Source organism: Carassius gibelio, chromosome A7 (genome assembly GCF_023724105.1).
Source record: "Carassius gibelio isolate Cgi1373 ecotype wild population from Czech Republic chromosome A7, carGib1.2-hapl.c, whole genome shotgun sequence".
NCBI lineage: Eukaryota > Metazoa > Chordata > Actinopteri > Cypriniformes > Cyprinidae > Carassius > Carassius gibelio.
Window position 1 is genome coordinate 29,903,857 of NC_068377.1, and position 24,893 is coordinate 29,928,749.

Consider the following 24,893-nt stretch of genomic DNA (forward strand, 5'->3'; position numbering starts at 1 on the left):
AACGGTCTAGGAGGAGTTCGAAAAAGTAGGTTTTCAACATGAATCAAAATGGCGGACAGGAAATTTTGCCAAAATTGACAAATGGGGTATCGGTGTTCTCGGCATGACCCAAGGAATATATCAACATCAGTTTTGTTACAATAGGCTAATGTATGCAAAAGTTATTAGCATTTTTCGAAAAATCGTTATAACTATTGACCACAAGGTGGCGCTGCCCCCAATTTTTTTGTGTACATTCAGGGCATGGAGCCGGACATTTTTGTAATTATTTGCGAAACGATACGGAACTTCATTCTTAAGATACAGCAATTTACAACTAAATTCAAAATGGCCGACGCCCAAAATGGCCGAATTGGGAAAATTCGGTATCATTCGACTCGGAATGATGCACTGAATCTAAAGACACCACTTTTGTGATTTTTGGCAAAACCGTTCAGAAGTTATGAGCAAAAACATGCATTTTTCATATCTCCTGACCACTAGGGGGCACAGCGCCGAAACACTGCAGGTAGTCCCAGGGAATGGTTGTTATAAGACCCATCAAGATTGGTCTCAATAGGCCAAACCGTTGCGGAGATATAGCCTCACGTTCACGTTTGCGTGCTTTTCGAAGAATTTGTTCATGAGCTATTCGGAAACGGTTTGAGAAATCAACTTGATTTCCATAACTTTTTGCCAGCATGGTCTGAAGATTATCTGATTCAATTTTCGTGACAATCGGTGCAACGGCCTAGGACGAGTTCGAAAAAGTAGGTTTTACGAACAATTGACGATAGCGAAAAAACTAAGCCTTGCGATTTTTGAATTTCGGTGTCCATTCGACTCGGCATGAGCCAAGGAATCACAGGAAAAAAGAATTTTCATTTTGTGGCTTACGGTTCAAGAGTTATTAGCATCAAGTTTTTGAAAGTTTAGACAATTGGTGGCGCTAGAGAGTTTGAGTTAGAGACTTCAAATTTGCTACGGTTAATGTTCAGACAGTCCTCTATTAGTGTGCCAAATTATACAACTTTCCCGCAATCGGTTCTATGGGCTACCATAGACTTGGGGTGGAAGAAGAAGAGGAAGAATAATAACGCCAACAAACACAATAGGTGCCTTCGCACCTTCGGTGCTTGGCCCCTAATTAACTTTTACAACGCTAACCAGCCTCCCTACCTACATCATTCCACATAATTCAAACTTTGGCTCCTAAACACACAAGTGCAATCTGCGAAGAGACCTTGCCCAGTGACAAAGGCAATCATGATAAATCATCCAGCAAAGTCAAAGTCCACTTGGCTAGCATCACACAACACATTATTGTCAAAAAGATATTCTCCAACACCTCTTACTCAGTATCACTAGTTTACCTCAAACGGTCAAACAGAGGCAGAAAGGACTGTACACAACTCAAACAGAGGTGACAGACAGAAGACCTCAACCACAGATCATGGAAACAACAGCCTCCCTGTTCAAGTGAGTTTAGTAATATTATTTTGTTGTTTATTCAATATACTGTTGTTTACAATATGTCTATTTATCTTCTGAAGTATGCTTTGAGTAAGACAGCCAGATTTACATTTGATCGAAGTTCTTAGTAAATATAAAAAAATACAAACTAACATATTTAGTTTAATTAGTTTTATCAGTCTCTGTCCTAAGCTTTAACATTGGACTTTAACTGTTGGTCTCTCTCAGGACATTTGTTTAATTCCATTAACAGCTCTTTAGATAAGACAGAGTCTGATTACAGCCACGTGCTGTATGTGCTTGTCCCACTTTTAAAGCAGTCATTGATTATTCTAGGAAAATCATTATTTACACATCCTCATGTTGTTCCAAACCTCCATGGGTTTCTTTCTCTCTTGGAATACACACACTCACAAAAAAAAAAAAAAAAAAAAAGGATTTTGAAGAATCATCTTGGTCACTTTTATCAGGTACTGTTGTTTTCAAACTTCAAAATATGTTTTTAGATTATTTTATATCATTATTCAAGTAATATGTTAGTGGTAATCTTTCGTTTTAGTGAGCAGTGATCAGATCAGTCTGATTTGTCACTTTATGCGATGCTTCCAATTGTTTACCAATTTAGGCATAATTATTTTCCCCTTGAAAATGGCAAGAACAGCCATGTGATTTACAAGGAAGTCAGTAAATATCAAATTTAGATTTTTTTCTATACAAAGCTTTCACATGGCTTCATAAGACTTGACATTTAGTATATACAGTAAGCCATATGAACCAAGACCAACAATACAATTCTTCAAAATCCTTCCAAGGATGAAAGTCATACAACATGAGGGTGAGTAATTAATGAAGCATTATCGTGCTAACTTTTCCTTTAAGTGGAGTTCTTTTCTAAATTGACTCTTGACAAAACCACCATTTTTTGAACTCTATTTTGTCTTTGACATTTTGTCTCCCCCTCATTGCCCACGGCTCTTTCTCTCAGGACAGTGTCCCGGCGGGTATGGTCGCCCCCTCAGCGTCCATTCAGAGTCTGTTCCTGGAACAGAGAAGTCAAAAAAGGAGTCACTGCTGGAACTCTAGAGGAGCTCAAAGAGAAGGTTGGAAATAAACATCATTCAACTGGAAGTTTTGCCGCTTACCTAAATGGGCTTCAATGTAGACACATTGGTTAAACTCACCTCTAGGGCTTTGGAGTGGTTTTGTCTGTGTGTAGCGCCCCCTGCCCTATGTTAAACAGAAACTCAACCAGTTTTCTAGATGTCCTACAATGTCCAAGATACAGACATTGATCATAAACATTTTTGGTGCATTTGAACATTGTGGGGCATTTTGTACTGTGATTCTTACCACAGGCAGCCCAGGCTCTCTTGATATCTACTGAGCTGACTTTGGTGTGTGAAGAGGATGGGACAGAGGTTGACTCTGAAGAGTTCCTCTTAGCCCTGCCAGACAACATCGTTTTCATGGCCTTGACACCTGAAGAGATCTGGAAACCTCACCCTGTATGTGTATTTGTTTTTTCTTTTTTTATGCAGAATGTTTTTTTTTTCTTTTCATCTTTATACTGCTTATCTGATTGACTTCTTTAACATTAGAAAGGTGGTAGTGTGCATCACATGTATTCTTATCACACATCTTATTATGAGGCAAAAATGAAACTAAATCAAAGACTTTCTTAAGGTTTCAGTCACTTATGAATGTTGTGTCATTTGTATTATTCAGGACCTTATCTTAACTTCTTCCAACCCTCCTATCTCCTAGTTACGTCAAAGGGGTGGAAACAATCCAGGTGATAGTAAACCAAGGACAGGAAAAGACATTGCTCAGATCACCTTTGATCTTTACCGTACGAACCCCAAAGATGTATTCGGCTCGCTGAATGTGAAAGCCACATTCAAAGGGCTCTACTCTGTTAGTGCAGATTTCCAATGTATGGGGCCAAAGAAAGTCCTGAGGTAAACAGACTACAGATGGAAACGCTTAAGCACTTTAATGGTTTGTTTTACCACTTATTTGTAAAGAAAAATACTGAATTGTATCCTACATTACTGTTGTATCTCAGGGAGGCCCTCAGAGTCATGTCCACTCTCCTCCATGCTGCTGGACACTTACTGATCTCATCTGCTGCTGTGATTCGCCGTATCATCCAAGGGGCGGATCTTCTTCAAGCCCAGCATGACAAAACTATCAAGTATTGGGAATAACTAGAGAAACTTGGAATTTATAGGACATGAATCTGAGATCAGGAAAGTAACTGAGGGATGATTTTTTTTTTTTCTGGAGGTTTTTTCCTAAAATATTTCCTAGAACATTTTATATGATAACTCGATGGTTCTTTTTTTTTTTTTACATTAATGCATTAGGTATAATGAATGAACAACAATTTTGTAATATTAATTAATCTATGTAAATGTTAATTTATACACCACACTTGGTGATAATTTATTCCTCTGATGGTAAACTGAATTTTTAGCAGCCATGAATCCAGTCTGCAACATGACATCTTTTTCACAAATGATTCCAATATTTCTTATTAATGGGAATCACGAATGGAGGTTCAGAAGAACAGCATTTATTTGTTAGTTGATACCTAATACATTAAATTGTTAATGGTGTTTATTGTAAATTGTACATTGTTGGTTTAACGGTAAATTGCTCCAGGAAAATGCTTGTTTCTATGAAAACTGCTCTTTAGGAGTGACTTTTTTTTTAATTCTTAGTCTAGGACCACCCAGTGTTACTTCTGTGTTTGACCTTCTTTATAAATGTTTATTTCAACTTTCCCATTCAATATTTTTATGTAATAGACTGTATAATTTCATCTTCCTCATTTTGTAAGTCGCTTTGGATAAAAGCATAAGCTAAATGATTAAATGTAAATATTATGTAAATACAAAATTGTCATAATAGTGAATGTTTAAGATAAAAGAAAGATTAAATATTAAAATGTTTTAAGATCAATTTATTAAGTAAAACCAAACTGGTACAAAAAGCTTCAGCACAAAAAAAGGTAAGTCTCTCTAGCCAGCTTACTCAATGCATAGACTAAGAAACTCCATATAGTGACTACTCAAGATTTTAATTAGTCTACAAATTATATTATTAATAATAAAATCACAAGTAATGAAATTGACGGGGGTTGTGTTGGAGGAAATTAAAGCACATAAATTATGTAGTATTATGTCAGCACTATGTTTCCATCAAAGAAACATTTCTGTAGCACACTGTGGATCTAAAAGATTGCAGTTATGTTTATAACCTTAAATACAATTGACTTTTGTAAAAGCAAAAATCTACATATCTAAGCTCGAAGTGCAACTTAAACATGAAAATGGCAACACTCATGCATTCGCTCTGTTGAGTCACACTGAACAGACCTCTGATAAAACAAGCTACATAAAATGCATTGTACAGTCATTCAGTGCCTTGTCACATACAATTTAGTTTGTTACTTTAAAGGTAGATATTCTAATACTAAATATTTTTGATTCAAGTAAGATGCTTAGTTTTGGAGTTACATATTGCATAACAATGTTGTGAGAGGTTCTACAAGGCCCTGGATCATAGCATTAAACTGGGATGGAAATATCCAGACAGGTTAAAGGAGGGAAAAAAGGTTTTGTGTAACATCTTTGGCAGTGATGTGGAATTCAGTTTCCGTTTATCTGCACAGCTACAAATGCCATCTCAAAATGACTTTGCTTCTGAGGTCAGAGTTCACCCTCAGGCAAAACTGGGGTACTTCCCGTTAAAAGTTCATTCCATGTTGCGGCTTTGCCCCCTCCACCTTGGTTAATTAATGTAGAATCACCCAAACTCAACCCAGAGCCCATCTTCTCAAATGAAACTTTCCCCCTCGAATAATTCCCACCCCTTTTCTGCTGTTCCATTATAACTTCGATGATACGTTCCCTCTCCTCTGACGTCATCCAGCGCATCTGATTGTGTTTGATATGATAACGTGTGTCTCCGTACCACTGGATAATCTCTGTCCGCGTCAAACCAGTCTTCTTCTGGAGCATCAGGTAATCGTTGCTTGTGGGCCACTGGCAGCGTAGGAAGTTCTGCCGCAACATTTCCAACTGTTCCCTCGTCTTCTTACGAAGTCGCACGTTCGGTTCTACCCGGCCACGGAGGAATGACGGAGAAGGCGAAGGAGAGGGAGAGACATCTGCAGAATATTGTTGAATGGAAGCACTGCCGTTATCAAACTCACCTTCATCACTTACTTCCTCCTTGGTCTCATTTGATTGGCTTACTGGTCCCTCATCGTCAGCCAAATCTACATCAACCTCAAACCCTGCCTCTGTGTCGTCAGCCTCGTCGTTGTTGTAAAAATCATCACTAGGTAGAACATCGTTCTCCTGCTCAGTGTGAGAGTTCTGTTGCACCAGCTGGGAAGACCGATTTTGGCCTGCAAGCTTGACTAGCCATGCCCTTCCATTCTTGCGAAGCTGGTAACGGCTGTCTGCGAACCATTTGCGAATTTCTCGCCGATTTAGTCCAGTCATTTTCTGGAGCCGCTGAATTTCGCCGTCAGAGGGCCAAGACTTCTGTACAAAACTGCGGCGCAGTGCCATCAGCTGTGCTTTCGTTTTTTTCCCTGGTAAGCAGGGTATAGACTGTGAAAGCTCAGGAAACTCAGGGTACGACATTGGAGCGTGTTGGACGTTCAATGTTGGACGTCCAAAGGAATCGCGCAGTTGGACTCCAGTATTGTGAGGCGTTAGGTTTCTACTATCATTTTGGAATTGAAGATTAACTTGAGGAACTTGGGATGCAGGTCCATGACCGTTTTTGTACACAACATTAACACTGTGCAACTGCTGCACACCGTTATTGGATTGCGAAGTATTATTCTGGCTAAAATGCAAGCGGTTTCGAACATTGGTTATGTGCTGAGGAACAGTCTGGCTGGGTTTAGGCATATGGTCTCTCTGACCTACATGGGCATTTGCCGCAGATGGCGGTATAAAAACCTGTTGAGATTCATCACGTCTTACACAATCCTCCTCGTCGTTTATTTCCACACACTCCTCGGCAAACGCTCCTTTCTGAATGCGCCACAGCTTGCGCCGTGTCTCTTGGATGTCGTCATCAGCCCAGCTGATCCCATAACGTACCCGCTGCATCATGAACCAGGCTTTAACACGCTCCGGCGGTAATGCACACTTTCGAGCTAGAGCACTTGCCTCCTGCGATGTGGGGTATGGGAATGCATTAAATGCTTCTACAAGATCTGACATGGCATCCAGCTCGTGGACCTGCTCCGCGCGCACCCAGATAAGCTTTAACCCCTCGGATACCAATGGAAGACAAACCAGGTTAGTCTGGTTGTGGGTAGATGTGCCAGAGGAGACCGTTTGCCTCTTTTGGCAGGACTCCTTAGACCCTGAAGAGCAGGGTGACTTCTCCTGAGGTAACTCGGGGGATGAGATCTGTGATTCTTCAGGAGCAGGTGAGTCGTCCATCTTCTCTTCCTGTTCTTTGGGATCCATGGAGGATGAGGTCTCATTTGAGTCCTCGGGAGTGTGAAGAGAAGCAGATTCTGTTCCCTCAGTGGTGACTGGCTGAAAGGAATGAGATCAAGAAATATGAATACAAATGTTACTTTTGGAGAACCTCCAAATGTACAAAAATTAACTGGTTATTTGTGAGTAATTAATGACCAAATCACATATGCATAACAGGGGAGAAAAACGATTGCGATTTCTGTTTTATGTCTACTTTAAAACTAGACAAAGATATGTGAGAGTGTGCTATATTATAAATATTGACATCTAAAGAGCAGGCAATGTGCAGTTTGATGTGCAGTCCTAACACGAGTAGAAGGGCAGTTTTTTTAAAGCACATTTCAAAAGCACAGTATAATTTATTTATTTTTTATTAGATATTTGAAAAATAACAATGATCAAAATTAGAGTGCACTTACAGATACCTCATACGCCACATCCACATGAAGCCAGAGCTTTTGCTATCCAATCTTTTTTTTTTTCCTTGTTCTCTTGTCTCAAGAAATGTTTCCGTACATATGAAACAGACTTAAAACTATGTATTATACATGTCAGAGCGGTGCTATAATTCTGCCACAGAGATACACTAAAAACGGTAAGAAGACTTGAAGCATGCACATAAACCTTGCACGCTGTATACAAACATTTTTGCTAAAGTAAAGCGAATAGGCTCAGTTGTTTCTGTAGCATTAACACAAGCATGTAGTCCGCTGTTGTTGTTGTTGTTACGTGACTAGGGAAGGGTTAAGGCCAAGACGTGGGTTGATGACATCATCGTTTCACAGAATATACGGCATGGGTGTACGCATGAAAGTGCAAGGGTGTCATTTTCAGATTTATTCACTCTGGGAGAAGAAAGTGTCATGGTTTGGGGGAAGTTTTCTGCCGCAGGAGTTGGGCCTCTTATAAAGCTACATGGCAGGGTGAAAGCAAATGTTAAGCTGGACTTCCTTCAGCCACATGCAGTTCCTTCCCTGCAAGCATCTCCCAAACACCCTGCAATTTCCATGCAAGACAATGACCCGTCACATTGCAAAAATGGGTAAAGCTGTAGTGTGAGAAACTAGTGATGTCCTGCTGCCTGAGATGTGTTAGGTCACTCAAAGCAGGGGCCTCTACACTTCCTACTACTTTCTGACAGCTGTAACCCTAGAGAGTTTGACTCTTAACCCTAAAGTTGTGGGTTCGGGTCTCGGGTCGGCAATACAACAAGTTTGGGGCCCTTGAGCAAGGCACAGAACCCCAACTGCTCCCCCGGCACCACAGCATAAATGGCTGCCCACTGCTCTGGGTGTGTGCACTTTGGATGGGTTAAATGCAGAGCATGAATGTCACACTGAGCAACGAAGATTTAAAAAAAAACTTGTTCTAATAACATCTCCACTGTATGTATATATAAACTGCTAATTTTGTTCCAGGTTTTACAGCTATAAATTGAACAGCTCAAAAAATGCCATTCTTTTGCCAGAAACAATAATCAATCACAGTACAATAGTTAAGGTAACCTAAATATCCCATACACATTAGCACTTTAATAAGTAAACTTAAAACCCATAGGAGAGATGGGGCTATTGCATTTACCAAGTTTAAATAATTTATAATAAACACTAACATTCCATTTTTTTTTTAAAGGAACTGGGTAAGGTCTATATTTTTGGACAGTAATGTTGATCCTGGCGACCCAAACTCATGCACATCGTTAAATACTGACAAGAAAACAACAATTTACTTACTTTATCCTTAACAGTGCTCTTGTCCAGGTCACCATTCAAGCATTCCAGATCATCCTCTGGCGCATCACCGCACGCGCTCCTTGCCGAGTCAGAGAGACTGGTGACCGGATGAGCGGCGTGCAGGTGCTGACTGAGACATTTCACGTCTCCCGCTTTATAACTACAAATCCGGCACTCGTATGTATCCTTAACCGTCTTCTCCCCGGCATCTCCTCCATGCTTTTCCGCTGAGTCTGGAGGTGAAGATAGCGTACTTGTGCTCTCGAGCTGCGGAGCTGCACAATGCTCCATGGCAACCTATGCACGAGCGAGCCAAGACGCAATTCATACAAGCGGACACACACTAGACAGCTAAAATCCTCCCGCAACAAAGTCGGTGTGCAATACCCCCAAGGATGCAACGTGTTTTATTTTGAATAAAACAATCGTATACGGACTCAACATGCAAGAGTGGAAGGCTGAATCCTAGTTTATGGTCACACTGGTCTGAATATGGAACAAAGGCTGGCTAGCCAGCGAGCTAGCACATGAGCTTTCGTGCTGCCTTCACAGATGCATAAAAAGTATAAAATAAAAATAATAATTAGGCAGCTCAAATGCAAACCGGTATATTTATTATTTTTCTGATGTAGTTACTTAAGAAATAAGGAAATTAAAAGCGTCATTCCCTGCTGATCGCACTAGTCTTCGGGTCGCACCACAGTAGCCCAGAAAGTAGCCTTGAGGTTTGGTTTGTCGCATCCTCCGAGTGTGAAGCCAGAGCGGCTTCAAAATAAAAGTTCATTGACAGCCGCTCTCTTTTCTGTTTTTGCGATGGTAAAATAGCTTTGCATTAACCAAACACTAGTAACTGTATATATACATACACATTTGCACACATACAGACACGAATAAATAATACTAATTATTAATTAAATTAATTTAAAAAATAAATGTTACTGTTTTAAGTTAATTTAAAAAAAGAACAGGTTATATCTACTCAAGACCAATTCTAACACGGATGTCCTTATCTCGGAAAAAAAATACATTAATTAGAGGTTAGTCTAGCATTTATAATTTGCTTTACGAGAAAACCACAGCATAGACAATGTGTGTGTGTGTGTGTGTGTGTGTGTGTGTGTCAGTGTGATTGTACATAGGTATACACGTGATTTGTTACTGAATGGCATTTTGATCTATCGATCTATCTATCCATCTATCCATCCATCCATCCATCCATCTATAGTTAAATAATTACACACACATACATAATTACACACACATACATATATACACATTATATATATATATATATATATATATATATATATATATATATAAACACACACACACTCACACACACACACATACATATAATATTTTTGGCTAATGTATAACTTTATTCTAAATATGCATATTTAAAATGTCAATATTTTAGATTTTCTTCTTTGTCATTCAACTTTATTTGCTGTTTTACACTATGGAATTTACTCCACATTGACATGTTGGTTGCCAATTATGATAACTTTTTGTATTTTTAAAGGGAAAATAGAAAAACAGATTTTTATCTAGGCAAAAATAAAACAATAAAACAATAAAACCATTTTTTTTAAATCACAGAAATAAAATACAAAAGCATGGTAAGAAGTTCTCAAGACAGTTTTAATGTGAACTTTATATCACAAAATCATCACAAAAAAATCATCCCATGAGACATGAAAGTTCAAGTTAAAAGTCTTTATTGGTAATAGTGCACATTTTGTGCAGTATTCATAATCTTTATTATCTTTATTATCTAAATCTTTATTTAATATTTAAACAAAAATTAACTGCTTTTATTTATAAATAAATTTAAATTCATATCACATCATATCTGCATGGTCCTAAAGATGATCTGAAGCACAGGTTATATGGAGGGAGGTTTATTGTTCATTGTTTATTGTTCTTCTCATAGTGGTCACTGATTTCCTGAGATAACATGACAATAAAGACATTCATAATATTACAAAAAAAATTATGTGACACTGAAGACTGGAATAATGGCTGCAGGAATAAATTTTATTTCAAAGTATATAAAAATAACACACATTTTTCATATATATATATATATATATATATATATATATATATATATATATATATATATATATATATCACAATATTACAGCTTAACTGTATTTTTGTTTCTTTCTAAAACATAAAAAAATTGTATCAACCCCAAACTTTTGAATGGTACTGTATATAAAGGGAAAACACATTCTGTAAGAAAATACAAGAAAAACAGGAGGTTGTACTAAAACATAATTCCTTAATGTTTGAAAAATCAGTGAGGTATATGAGAAATATCATCCTCTTTCTGGTGTATGTTTGTGTTCCAGGTGTCTGGGTGTGTGTCTGGCCTTGTGCCCAGAGTACAGCTTGGTTCTGGAGGATGAATTGGGTGTATGTGGGTGCGCTGAGGGTATTCTGGATGTTTGCTCCTTTGCCAAACAATGTCAGGCCAACCGGCGACCTGCTATGAAGGACAAATATCCTTCACACCCCATGGAGCAAGTGGACATAGTGCAACAAAGGGAAGCATTAAAGCTGGACCCACATCCACACTTTGGACAAAATTTTTCCACAGTACTTTTAAAATGGTGCAATGGGAACATCTAATCTTGACATTGCTTTAATTGCATATTCTCCTCCAAACACCAAGGAGGCGCTGCTGTATTTCCATGAAGAAGAGGACTATCCATAATCCTTGCTGTATCATTTCCCATCTCAGCTCATTTCAGATTTTGTGAAGTCAGAGAATGTCTAATATGGCGAGAAGTTTCACTCTCACTACACTTCCGGCTTCTGAACTGGTTGCAGATCCACTCTGATTCCATATGAGGGCGCTCACAGGATGAGTGCAGAATGAATGGAGGTCAATAACAGTATAGCCCTCAAAATCCACTTTTCTCAGGATATAATTTTGTGTCTAGTAATTTGAATGTTGTATTCGAAAGGAGATGCAAAGAAAATACACATTGCTGGGTGTTATATTTTTAGAGTCACTTATTTGCTTTAAAAAGTCTTTAAAAATGTCAATGACGTCATACACATCGTACGACCAGAGATACTGCTTTACGGCGATCCTTCAGTCACTTTGGTGCTTTCCAGAGCCATTGAAAAATGTATTATACATACAATTTGTATATAGCAATCGAGTAAGGGAAGAGTCCCCCTCCCAACAACACGTATCGTTACGATCTGTAGTAGCCCGTGCAACCTGGCCGATTTTGGACATTAGCCAACTTGGCATTTGGCCAACTTTCCCTCCCACATGTACCACCGTAAATTCAGGTAGGGTTTGACAATTAACAGTCCACATGGGTTACCTTTTTTCGTCCTTGGGAAATGAGAAATAGGACAACACTTGCCCACTATTAGAACAATTTATCATTGCACACCTGTGAGGCATTTTTTTTCAGTTTTAAATTTTTACTGATATTTAGCACTATTGAGCGTGACATTTGTTTGTGTTTTTTAAAGTGGCAATACTATACCATATGTATCTGGTATTTCCTAACACAAGAATAAAAAAAAAGTACTCAAATTCAATTAATTTTCCTTTAAATTTCACAGTACATACATAACAATAGGCAGATAAAAGTTCCAGCAACCAAAAAAAAAAGTTGCTGAGTTGAAAAGAAAAACTTAGGCGAAAAAGTCCGCCTTAACATTCTGATCCCGCTGATTCTGATTCGGATGCCATCAATCAGTATCTCTTGTCATAATCAGTCCTTCACTGACCAATCAGCATTCATTAGTAGAATGCTAGCGTTGTTATGGGCAACAACAACTCAACCTGTAAGAAATCGAAAGCACATAAGTAGGCCTACTTGTTCTTTCAACTTTCGACCTATAAGCCATGTTGAACTTGCAAAACCCACAATCAGATCTGAGATTTCTCGACGGCAATCGGGTGAAAGGGACAAATTTAGCCCCATAGACTCCCAGTCATTTTGCACTCATGGCGATCGCCCCCAGTGGAACTCTGATGGAACTGCAACCAAAATTCGGTACAATAGGACTTAATAGGGAGTGGGAAGGCTCTCCGTAGACGGGCTCAAATCCAAAATCAAATCCAAGATCAGATTAAACAAAAATATTGCACTATGATGATCTGCAATTTTAGAAGGCTCTTTAAGCATTTTCATTTAGGAGAATAACATAAAATTGCACTTGGACTGATTTGTTTTGGAGCTTTTATTGGTTCACATAAACCTTTGGCTCTGCTTTTGTGGATAATAAAACTTGCTCTTTTTATTGAGAGTGTCTGTTATGAGACCTCTATACATCAGTTGCATTCGTACTGCCCACAGACCATTGCTTGTATGAGCGCAATTTCTGTTCTGGTGAGGTTACTTTTTCATTTGCGATTCTGTATTCTTTCAGGATTTTCCACTCTGAGCAACAGCATCAGCGTGCCTGTAAGAGTAGCAGCCCAACTGCTTGCTGGGTGACCCTCCTGCACAGATGAGAGGGAAATAAACAAAAACTGTCCAAATACAGAGGGTGTGCTAGACAGAGAGAGAGAGATGTGTGTGTGTGTCTACTCATAACTCCTAGCAGGTTGCTCAAGGCGATGTCTGTCTAAGCTGAAAGCAAGGCTGCAGAGAGAATTAATAATTTAGTCGCAGAAAAAATAACTCTACAAAAGACCTGTGTCTGTGCATTACTCACTGCTTGCAATAAATAAGAGATGTGCTCAGGGTTTTTTGAATGGGAGTTTGGTTAAATCCCCTAAAATAATGTTTGTGCCCTGTTAAAAAAAAAAAAAAAAACTACATATCCTGGTTAGGTATGTTGTGGTATGGTATTTTTGGGATGTTGGTTGGATCTGGTTTAAGTTGGTCCTTAACTGGTCATGTGCTGGTCCTAAACTGGCCGACCATTTTTTCAACAGATTCATACAAGCTCAAGATACTTTCCCCTTGTATTCTACAACATAAAACACACCAGTTACACCCCACTCATGATTTTTTTAACTGTTAAGTCTCTTTAAAAAGACAGTTGCTAACAAGTTTCTAATTGGGACTACAGTAAATACATTAAATGCCATCACGCTGAACAGCTTAGCAATTTACAGTATTTTCCAATCGTATAATTCATAGTATAATTAATTGTAGAATAACCAATTAATAGTTTCACACATTTAATATTGTTGTTCGACAATTTGTTATTTTGTTGTTTTTTTTAACATTTTTTTTCCGAGTTTGTAGTTCTGAACCAAGTCATTTGTCAAAGCGCAATGTATTGTGGGTAATTTCAGCCATCAGAGTGTGCAAGGATCCACACTTCAAAATCGACCTGAAATAGTAGAACATCTTCAGATTAAGTGATCTTTAACAGATCTTGCTGACGTTCATGTGCTATCTGGTTATTTTTGTAGCCCAAACCCAGAAACAAATTAGCCTTTTAGCACTTTCAGCTTCATTGTACTTTTTTTTATGGGTTTTTGGCTAAATGCCTGAAAAAAAGGTCAGATTTTTTTTTTCGTATGTTCTGTGACATAAAATACATCAGTTACCATTTTCTAAGCTTTTATATCCCTAAAAAAGACGTTGCTATGTCTGAAATGTCTGAATGGGACTACAGAGGTTGCCTTGGACTTTTATAATTGCACTTTTGCTAACTATTCCTGCTCAATCTTTCAGGGATTGTTTTAAAATAAAGACTGAAAGGGTTAATGGTGGTGATCTTGAAGTCATGTGACCATGGTGTAGTTTGTTTATAGCCTATGTTTAAGTTTTTACTTCTTGTAATTGTATTTAGACCTCAAATTCATAAAAGATGTGCTCATTTGAGAAGAGTTTCATGATCAACAAAACATGTAAGTGATTACACACTAAATCCCCGATCAGGCATTTAGGAAGGGGGCTTTGGTTTGTCTGGTTAGCAGTTAACCCCTGCTGGTAGAGCTATGGTCTACTGCACTATTATGCTAGCAAAATCCATGGCTCTGGTGATCAGATAAAACTAGTTTGTCTCTGAAACAGAGTGGCTAGTGAGTGACTATGACAGCATCACCTTCTCCATGACTGCATGTGCTGTCTGAGCAACTGCCATTGAGATGAATATGAATAGGAATGCTACCGGATAGCTCTCTTCAGGTATTTTGACTTCCTTACCATGGTTGTGTTCAGACTGAAATACTAGCATACTGCTAACTCTGTCTTGCATGGGCCGTGTTGCCTACTTTATGTGAACCTGTGAGTAATGTGCAGCAATAAAGGTTTCAACTTGTATTACACTAAACTTCATTAAGAAGGTATTATGTGTCTTATATGATGTACTGGTATTTTGTAAAATAATTTTTGCTGGTGTACACAAATGTATTTAAGTGGTTCTTGATTGTAGTTCTGATAGTGAACTGAAGGTGGCAATGTATATTCATTACTGAATATAGTTTTTGGTCTACAGTAGCTGCCCTCATGTTCCTGTCCAAGCCTTCAGACTTCACTAAACGCCCACCCTTCCCTAGAGCTTTCTTGTATTGTAGCACGTCTTCTTTCTCTCTGTTTCTCTTTGCATTTTTCACAGCATGAATCTATTCAATAAAACCCAAGAACCCGCCTTTAATGGTATATGATATTTTTTTTTATTTGCATGGCCACATGCTCACATTTGATAACTTCTTTGCCTTATTAGCAGGCAGGGCTCTGGAATTAATAATATTCAACAGTATTATTTTGGAAAAATAAATTTGCTTATATATGTCATCATGAGCATTTTTAGCACCCTTTTCCATTTTGATATGGTTTTTCTGTCTGGATCCACATACTGAACAAGCAAATTTCACCCGATTCTCACTGACAGAAGATTAAAATGCATACAAGTTATTCAGCAGTTAACCTTCAAAAAGAAAGCCGTGTTCACCTTCCCCTCAATTTACCCAGTTTTTTATTTGAACAGCAGCATTCAGAACATGGATTGGCTTTCAAGAGCTCTTGCTCTCTCAGATGATACATGGAATAACACATATACCATTCGTTTTTCTTGCCCATAGTGCAGCTATACAGAACTGGCTCCTTTCAGTAAATGAGGTTTAGTCTGAATCATTCATTTGCTAAAGAATTATATCTATCTCTCTGTATGTCTGTCTGTCTGTTTGTCTACGTTCTAACTGAATACATTTAGTTTAATTTGGATCCTTGATCATTTAATTTAATTTGGTGTATAGAGTAATAAAGATTTGACATGAATATAGAGATGTTCAGCATATAAAATATACACAATTGTACTAACAGTACATTATTTAGCAAGGACACTTTCAATTTATCAAAAGTGACAGGAAAGACATTTATAATGTTAAAATGCTGTTCTTTTGAACTCACTATTCATAAAAGAATTCTGAAAGAACCGATATTGTTTCCACAAATATAGTCATCAGAACAACTGTTTTCAACACTGATAATACTAAGAAATGTTTCCTGAGCAGCAAATCAAAATATTAGAATGATTTTGGAAGGATCATGTGATAGTTGGGGTCACTTCATCTACAGTGATATCGTTGACTTGATTGCAAATAAATCCACAGACACTATTTAACTGAACAGAGATGACATCACTGAATTCAATGATGAACTGCCTTGGCTTTAACTATCATTTTTCATTATTGACACACTGTTTTCCTAATGAATGTTGTTCAGTTGCTTTGACGCAATGTATTTTGTTTGAAGCGCTGTATAAATAAAAGTGACTTGACTTGACTATTGAAGAGTGGAATAATGGCTGCTGAAAAAATAGCTCTACCATAGGAATAAATTACATTTTAAAATATATTCAAAAGTTATTTTTACATTGTAATAATATTTCAGATTATCACTGTTTACACTGTATTTATGTCTTATGAGACTTGCAATCCCCATACATCTCCCTTACACAAATCTTACCATCCCCAAACTTGTGTATATAAACGGCAGTGTATATAAAATTAAAGAAGTGTAAGTGTGTGTAATGTATGTATTCTTTAGTCTTTAGTTTCAACAAGGTTAATGAAATATATATATATATATATATATATATAGTTAAAAAATAAAAAAAAATATTTTACTATTTTATAAAAGGCCAACTTACTTATGTATGCATTGAAATGAAATGAAAAAAAAAAAAAGCTCCAGTGGGAAACATTTGAATGCATCCTTCTGACTGTACTTCTGGGTCTCTTTGTTTCATTGTTCTGTACTGAAGCACTCCCAGTAAAAGGACTGCCGATAAAAGAGCTCGGAGATGAAAACCTAGCATCAGCAGCAGAAGGAAGGACACGCCCAGAATACTCTTTCCCATCTGAACAGGAAAGCAATGTCACCCAGGAGGCTCATACCGTCTGTTCACTCTCCTTTTCTCTCAGATATTTGCCTCCTTTTTATAAATAAATGTGTTTTTTTGTTGTTTTTTTAGCATGACATTAATCAGTTTGCATGCTTTTTACATTCTCACACAAGCAGCCTGTTGACAGGTTTACAGATCTCAAGCTGTTACAAATTGGTAAACATCCATAGACGACATACTAATTATAAAACAGATTGTGTTGTGTGGAAAATTTCAATTTCTACTGTGATGGAGTGTCACTGAAATAGTTTGAGATTTGAAAAATAGATTTGAAAGATTGCTTCTCAACCACACACAGACACAATCTTGAGTGCAGCAGAGGATCTGGTCTTCATTTCCAACACAAATGCTGTGAATCACAAAGCATGCAATATATATTTTTTAATGTTTTCATAACTAATCTCTGATCCAGTTATATAACGCTTACAATGTACTGATATGTGCTTTCTATGCAATTCTATCACCTATATTCAACATCTGTGACCCAGAATGGATTCATTGTATTCCTAGTTTCAGTATCACCATGGTTACAGGTTGGTTTTTGTGCATCCGTGTGTGCAGGATCATCAGTTGTGCGCCCGTGCTTTACCTTCAGTGGATTTATACTATGAGTCATGTAGAGAGGACAGCATGAGCAGCTTGTCTCATTATCAGTGCACCACACCTCATGCTGCGAGTCCCTAGTCAGTTTCGATTTAGTGAAATCTCTAGACAAACAAACATGTAAACCACTTTTAGTCTATTGCACTTCCTTACGACTCTTCCTACAATTAAACCAAAACCACTAAAGTTAATATGTTTGCTGTGAAGGGTCTTCAGAATTAATCGTAGACTTAATTTATTGTAGATTAGAGGTTTTTATGTATGGTACAAAAGGAGTGACATGATACATAATTCAAGTTTGATCAGGTCTGCTGCCAGGTTCCTGAGCATCATATTCTTTAAAGTGATGACACTTAATGTTCTCTAATTGTGAACGATACATCAGTTATTCCATTTCAAACCGCTCAAAAAATTTAGTTTCAGCTCATGAGGTGGACAATCACATGACCAGCAATCAGCACAGCAGCTTGATCAAGAACTCTGGAAATCTTGTAAAGAGTGTCCATTTCTCTGTAGGCTTCTGACTGGTAAAATACAGATGTAATCTCATACTGCAGTAAGAGAGAAATTCTACACCAGGGAATCATTAATCAATAAAAAAAAGAGGAGAATGGGATGGTAAGATGAGTGGAGGAATAAGTATTGATTAAATGGTGAGGATGTTTAAAGTGTGTCTTCAGATCTTTGTGAAGTTCCCACAAGGCTCGTTGGCACATGTCTACCCCCCATTTCCCACCCCCTGCTGCCCAAATAATACAACTTTTGAAAGTGTGATTTTGCCCAAATAAAATAAGAAAATCCATGGGCATTCAAAAATGAATTGAGAATGTCTTTTAATTTCAATTCCTGAATTTGCAGGTATCGTATAGGATACAGAAATTTCAATCTAATTCATTGAAACAGTACTTTTAGTCTAGAGAAGTACGCTCTTTACACTACTGTGTGGGATTTGTTTTTTCAAAAATATTTTTCATGCTCACTAAGGCTGCATGTATTTGATCAAAAATCCAAAAATCCAAAACAGTATTTTCAGCAGCCATTACCTCAGTCTTCAGAGTCACATGATTCTTCAAATCATTCTGATTTGCTGCTCATGAAACATTTCACATTATAACATGAGACGTAATAAAACAGTTATGCTGCTTAATGTTTTTGGAAAACATGATACATTTTTATCAGGATTCTTTGCTAAATGAAATTAAATGTAAACAAAACGAATTAACTTTGAAAAGAAATATTTAATAAGATCATACATGCCTTCTGATCAATGTAAAGCAGCCTTACGGAATGAGAGTATTAATTTCTCTCAATCAATCAATAAAATGATATAAATAAATAATTCAGATCCCAGATTTTGAACAGCAGTGTATGCACCGAGGGCCCTGATGTTCAGCTTCCTTTATCAGTCTCAGAACGTCCGGTCAGAGACTTTAGAGGCCCCTGACAGTCTGAGGCACTGGCTCCGTTGGCCCCATCCATAATCCAGCACTGCTTTCTCTCCTTCTGTCCAACTGTCTTCTACGGTTCAAATCTCTAGCAATCTGAACCCTTTCCAAATTAAATGTAAATGTTCTGCTAACACACAAACAGGGCAAGAGAGAAGGAAAAAGTCAGAAAAGGGTTTTTTCCTTTCTAAGATCAACCCCCTCATTACTACAGGGCATAATAAACAGCTATCTGACATACATGGATAACCACAGGGTCCCTGATAAGCCCAGACACTTCCTGCGCCTTTATGGAAGATTACATGAGAGCTTTGAAGTTTGTGAGTGTGAAACACACTGCAGGGGATGAAATGAAAGTGTGTATTGCGTGTTTGTGGGTGTTGTGCTGGGGATGAGGTACCTTACATCAGTCTCTTCTACCTACTCCACACACACACACACACACAGTCTATTCAACCTCTTTAGTGTCTTCGATGACTCATTTGTCTCTGTACGGCTGTGTATAAAAAATAAAAGAGAAAGAAAGACTGTGCCTGTGTATACAAGAGAGTAGATGAGTGAAAGGGTAAAAACACTGTCCATGGTCTGGTAAACGCAACAGTAAAACTGGACAATTACCTTGCGATAATTGCAACTAATCATCTTCTGCAATGTAGGCCTTTGAGGAAATCTGTTTGCAGGCTGCTTTAGCAGAGTAAATCACAGCTACACAACCAGAATAATCAGCACAAAGCCCTAGATAACCCAATATTTACACAACAATGTTTGACTCATTCTGTTCATGCATTTATCTCAGTTCCACATCATCCCAAACCATCATGCACATGCTCCAAAAAAATAATAGATGTGTCTCTTTCATAGCTCAAAATCGTTATCATATTATGTTTATAATTAACTTAGGTTACTTGTTAAATCAGATTTCCATTCAATCTCTTTGGGGTCAAGGTGAAACGTTTGAGATATTATTTCTGCAAAACATTGTTCTGCTGATATTCGATCCAGTACGATTTTATTGTTTTTGAAAGCCGCTTATACTCACCAAGGCTGCATTTATTTGACCAATATAAAAACAATATTGTAAATAATTTCAAATAACTGTTTTCGATATTTAAAAAAAAATGTAATTTATTCCTGTGATAGAGCTTATATTTTCATTCTAACATGCTAACTTGCTGCTCAAGAAACATGTTTATCAATATTGAAAACAGCTGTGCTGCTTAATACTTTCCTTTGCCATTACATTAATAAATTACATTTAATAAAATATATTAAAACAGAAGACAGCTTTTTTTATTGTAATAGTCTTTCACAGTTTTACTGTTTTAATAATATGTGATCAAATAAAATGAAGCAATGGTGAACATAACTAACATCTTTCGAAAACAATTTTTGATTAAAAAAAAGAATCTGAATTTTTTTGATAAATAGAAAGTTAAAGAACAGCATTTATTTGAAACAGAAATATTCTGTGACATTATAAATGTCTTCTGATCAATTTAAATAATCCATGCTGAATACAAATATTAATAAAAAAGATTACGTTAAAAGATTGTTTTGGCAACTTTTACAAGTACACAAGCATATAAATTAAAGTCTTGCACATTTACTGATATATATTTTAATACTGCTATTATACCCGTTATAATGTTGTGCATGAATCATTTGCGGACTCAAGCTAGATATAATATGATCCAATATTAAAAGCCTATTTTAATGTGCTTTTAACTTTGCTGCTTTCACATTGAATATTCATGACAGTGAGTGATACAAACAGATACAATATAACCAAATTATCTTCCATTATCTCTTTCAGCCCTGTGCACCCATCATTAACAGATCAAGCTGTCACCATGAAGACGTGGTAAAAGCACAGATGCTATTTAGTGCATAAATATGTACGCTATAAACAGACCATAACAGTCAGTTGCTTGCTATCTATCTATCTATCCGTGTCAAATATATGTCAAAGAAAGCGGACCAGCCAAATGCGACCTAATGTAATGCCATAAATAAGCAAGAATAAAGCATCAAAACACACACCACTTTGTTTTTGTGAATTGTAGATACATTCAATTGGCATAATGGTTTTTAGCTGTACAAACCATATTTTACACCAACCCTACAACTAAACCTCACAGGAAACGGTGCACATTTTTACTTTCTCAAATAAACTCATTCTGTATGATTTAGAAGCCTATTGAAAAATGGGGACATGATGTAATTTCCTCATAAGTCACCCTCTGCTTGTAATACCCATGTCATTATAAAAATTTGTGTCCTGAGGTCACAAAAACACACACGCAGGAGAGACGTGAAATGGCAGGATGAAGAAGATGGATGGAGGAAGGAATGGACCACTGTGTGTGAAGATAAATGTTGAAGAGGCTAAACAGGAAGATGACAAATAAAAAGGCAGAGCTATGGGGAATGAAAGGGAGAGTGAGGGACAATAAAATAAAACCTAATCAATAAGATGACAGGATAGATATTGCATGAGTGGAAAGTAATTTGAGTTTTGTATGCGTCAATGCTCATATTTTTTCTGTCATTCTGTTTCTTCCTCTCACTTGCGTGGAACATGGAGCTGGGTGTGGTTGGTGCTCTCTGGCGCCTCTGGTGGCTGTGCAGGATAGTTTGGAAAACATGGGGTTTGAAGTGCAAGTACAGACCAGATACAGCAGGACGACGGTGTTAAAGGGGAAGATACTCACTGGTAAATCCCAGTGGGCCAAAAATGAAGCCAAGCTGCTGTAAAGAAAGGCTCGAAGACAGGTAAGAAAAAGGTTGTTTGGATTTGAGTGTGTCAGCAGTTATTTTGTGTTTGTTCTTGTGAATGTGAGAAGTGACAGAATAAGGCGTTTGATATCAATTAATTGGCTTGTGTGTATCTTACGTTGCAGCAGAAGCCAGCAGTGCCATTCTCCAGCAGAGCTCAAAGGTTCCATCAGCATTCCATTAAAACCATGAATGCCACTGGAGACTTCACTGCACACACACGCATGTGAGATCAGAATCAGCATGAGCTTCTCTTCTAGCCACTCGTGTCTTGTGCTTAGATAACATGGGCTTTTCACAACACCAGGGGTATTCTTAGATTCAAACTTAAATGCAGATACAGCTACCGTATGTGTTTTCTGTATGCATGACAATGTTTTGTGTGTGTGTGTGCGCGCGTGTAATAATATTAAATTGAAGACAAATTAAGATTTCAGCATGAGCACTGTAGTCCAATTCCTGAAGAATGGCTCTCGAGCCAGTTCTTTTTTTGTTTGTTAATAGCAAACTGCAATAATAAATCTGATTCCCGCACAAAAGACTCTTATGATTCTCTTCAGTAAATCAGTAACATACAGTGTTGCAAAGTACTCTAACTCTTCAACGAATGACTCCTATATTGTTCTTTTTAACAAAAACAAACTGTGTTATCAACAAAGTCTAATTCCCACATGAATGGCTCTTATGAGGTGGTTCGATCTAGTGAAATAGTCTTCTGAGCCAGTTGTGTTTAACTAATCAGTAACATTGATTTACTGCAGAATAAACTGTATTCTGACTCATGTATCCATTCTTTTTTAACACAAGCAAACAGCACATCCAATGATGTTACTTTTATGAGCCATTCTTTTTATTGAATCAAATGCACAGCGCAACCAGTGAAGTTCAGTTCAAGAAGGAGTGAATCCGTCAAGGAATTGACCAGTTATTTTTAGAGAATCAATCGACAAAATTAGGTCACAAAAATTCTGTGAAGTGTACTGACTCGTACTGCTTAGGAATTGTATAAAATGTATTTTTTAGTTTGTTAAATGTGCTTTGTTAAAAATCATCTCATCATCAGTTGAAAATTGTTACACTGCTGCTTGTCAAGACTGCAGCTGTAAAAGCAGTTTGTGTCCTCGAGGTTTGTTTTTGTAGGTTTGCACCTTGTGTTTTGGTGTATTCTGTAATAAATAATATATGGAACATGTTTTTTGTTTGTTTGTTTTTGTTATAAGTATGTTTTTTGGTTCATGCTTGGATGCCTGAGTATACATTTACTTTTGCATGTTTTGGTTGGTGTACTCCTGTGCAAATATGGGGGGTGTAATTTCTCACCAGTCCTGACCCAGGATCATAGCTGTGAAGGTGGAGGTCTAAAGGCCGAGCATCCCCAGCAGAGCCTGCCAGGGGCTCTCCAGCAGCAATGCGGCCAGACACAGACCTCCACTCGGGGGTTGTTTAGCAGAATCACACGCGAGATCCCACGCAAATAGCACTCAGCCAGCTGTAGTGGGAAGGATTTATCTGGGAGAGAGAACAAAGGGAAAGGGATAAGAGAGAGTTCACCAAAAATTATGTAAACATTTATACTCCTGTAGTTTCAAAACTACATACATTTTCTTTCTTCTGTGGAAAACAAAAGATGGTTAGCAGAATACGTCAATAACAGAGACTGATAACATCTTCACATAGAAGGTGCTGGGAACTAGGACTTGTTGATCTCCAAAAAGCACAATAAAAGCATCAGTAATGCCTAATGAAATTCTGATAAAGAGTTTGAAGTTATCCTTATCTACAGTGCATAATAGCATCCAAAGATTCAGAGAATCTGGAACTATCTCTGTGCGTGACAGTCAAAAGACAGCCTGAAAACCATACTGGATGCCAGTGATCTTCGGGCCTTGACAGCACTGCATCACATACAGGAATGCTACTGTAATGGAAATCAAACATGGGCTCAGGAATTCTTCCAGAAAACATTGTCGGTTTTAATTTAAACTTTCAGTTCTTTTCACTGTCCTCGCCCCCTTTTTCCTCACACTCTCCTCTGTATTTTTCTTCCACACATCCTGCATTATGTATATTATGCAGAGATGGACAAAATTCATTTGTAGCATCTTTTGTATTTCTCTTAATCATTCACAGCTGTCACAGATCGGCCAGACTCAGCCACTTCAGAATCACAGTGAACACCATCACCTGAGTTCTGATCACACCTGAGCCACTTGAGTTCTGATCACACGCACCTGTCACATATCAGCAATCACCCTCAGCTCCCATTCATAAGCCCACACCTCACATCACTCCAGTGTCTGGTCTCATTCAGACGAAGTGGACTCTCTCGCGCTGATATCTGAGAGTCATTAAAAGACTTACTCCCATGTGTCTGTCCTAGTCATCATCTCTGTGGATTCCCAGTCTGTTCATTGTCTGAGGTGTGTGCAGTCCTCGGTCTCTCTTATGATCTCCTGTGAACCCAAGCTATGGTTTTACTCTCCTCATCTTCACTAAAGACTGATATATTGACTTTAATACTCACCTACCAGTTCTATCTACTACACTTGCTGGGAATAAACTACTGTTGTGTTTTTCTTTCCCTCTGTGTGAGTCTCTTCCCGTAACATTTCCCTTTTTTTTGTGCATTTAAGGGTTGTTCTGTATTGCGATTAATTGCAGCGTCAAAGAACATCTTTACTTTTTTTAACACTTCAGTTCAAATTTTATCCTTTATTTAAATCAAATTGCCTACAAAGCCCCATCTTTTTAAGATCTAAAAACTAATGATATAATACACAACACAGCCCCTAGCTCTTAAAAAATGAGTAGAAATTTACTTCATTCATGTGTTTGTATTCTGTGAATTGAGTGTATCATTTGTGAGCCCAGACTGCACCTGCAGTTGCATTATGTAATCAGCAGTCATTGCTGAAAGAAGGACCCACAGTTCAGTGTCTTCGACACATCTGTTACATAATAAAAGAGAGCTGTCAGAAAGAGGTTTACATCTTTCAAGGGGTGAGTTAGCAATTTGTAGTCTT

The 24,893-nt window shown here is 37.7% G+C and overlaps 2 protein-coding genes and 1 long non-coding RNA gene across 3 annotated transcripts; 2 read left to right on the forward strand and 1 right to left on the reverse strand.

The window, feature by feature from the left end:
- The first annotated feature begins 1,289 nt into the window (after positions 1–1,289).
- LOC128017143 (cell death activator CIDE-B) lies at positions 1,290–4,162 on the forward strand. Its single transcript, XM_052602370.1, has 5 exons — positions 1,290–1,458; positions 2,438–2,552; positions 2,808–2,957; positions 3,217–3,410; positions 3,518–4,162. The coding sequence occupies exons 1-5, from the start codon at positions 1,433–1,435 to the stop codon at positions 3,657–3,659; spliced, it is 627 nt and encodes a 208-aa protein (XP_052458330.1). The 5' UTR covers positions 1,290–1,432; the 3' UTR covers positions 3,660–4,162.
- Positions 4,163–4,402: 240 nt separating this feature from the next.
- Positions 4,403–9,437, reverse strand: LOC128017142 (zinc fingers and homeoboxes protein 2). Its single transcript, XM_052602369.1, has 2 exons — positions 8,702–9,437; positions 4,403–7,025 (listed from the first exon to the last, which is right to left on the reverse strand). The coding sequence occupies exons 1-2, from the start codon at positions 8,990–8,992 to the stop codon at positions 5,166–5,168; spliced, it is 2,151 nt and encodes a 716-aa protein (XP_052458329.1). The 5' UTR covers positions 8,993–9,437; the 3' UTR covers positions 4,403–5,165.
- Positions 9,438–10,820: 1,383 nt separating this feature from the next.
- On the forward strand, positions 10,821–23,058 carry LOC128017144 (uncharacterized). The gene is made up of 2 exons (XR_008184372.1): positions 10,821–21,867; positions 21,996–23,058. It is a non-coding gene; the product is annotated as an uncharacterized LOC128017144 (long non-coding RNA).
- The last annotated feature ends 1,835 nt before the right edge of the window (positions 23,059–24,893 follow it).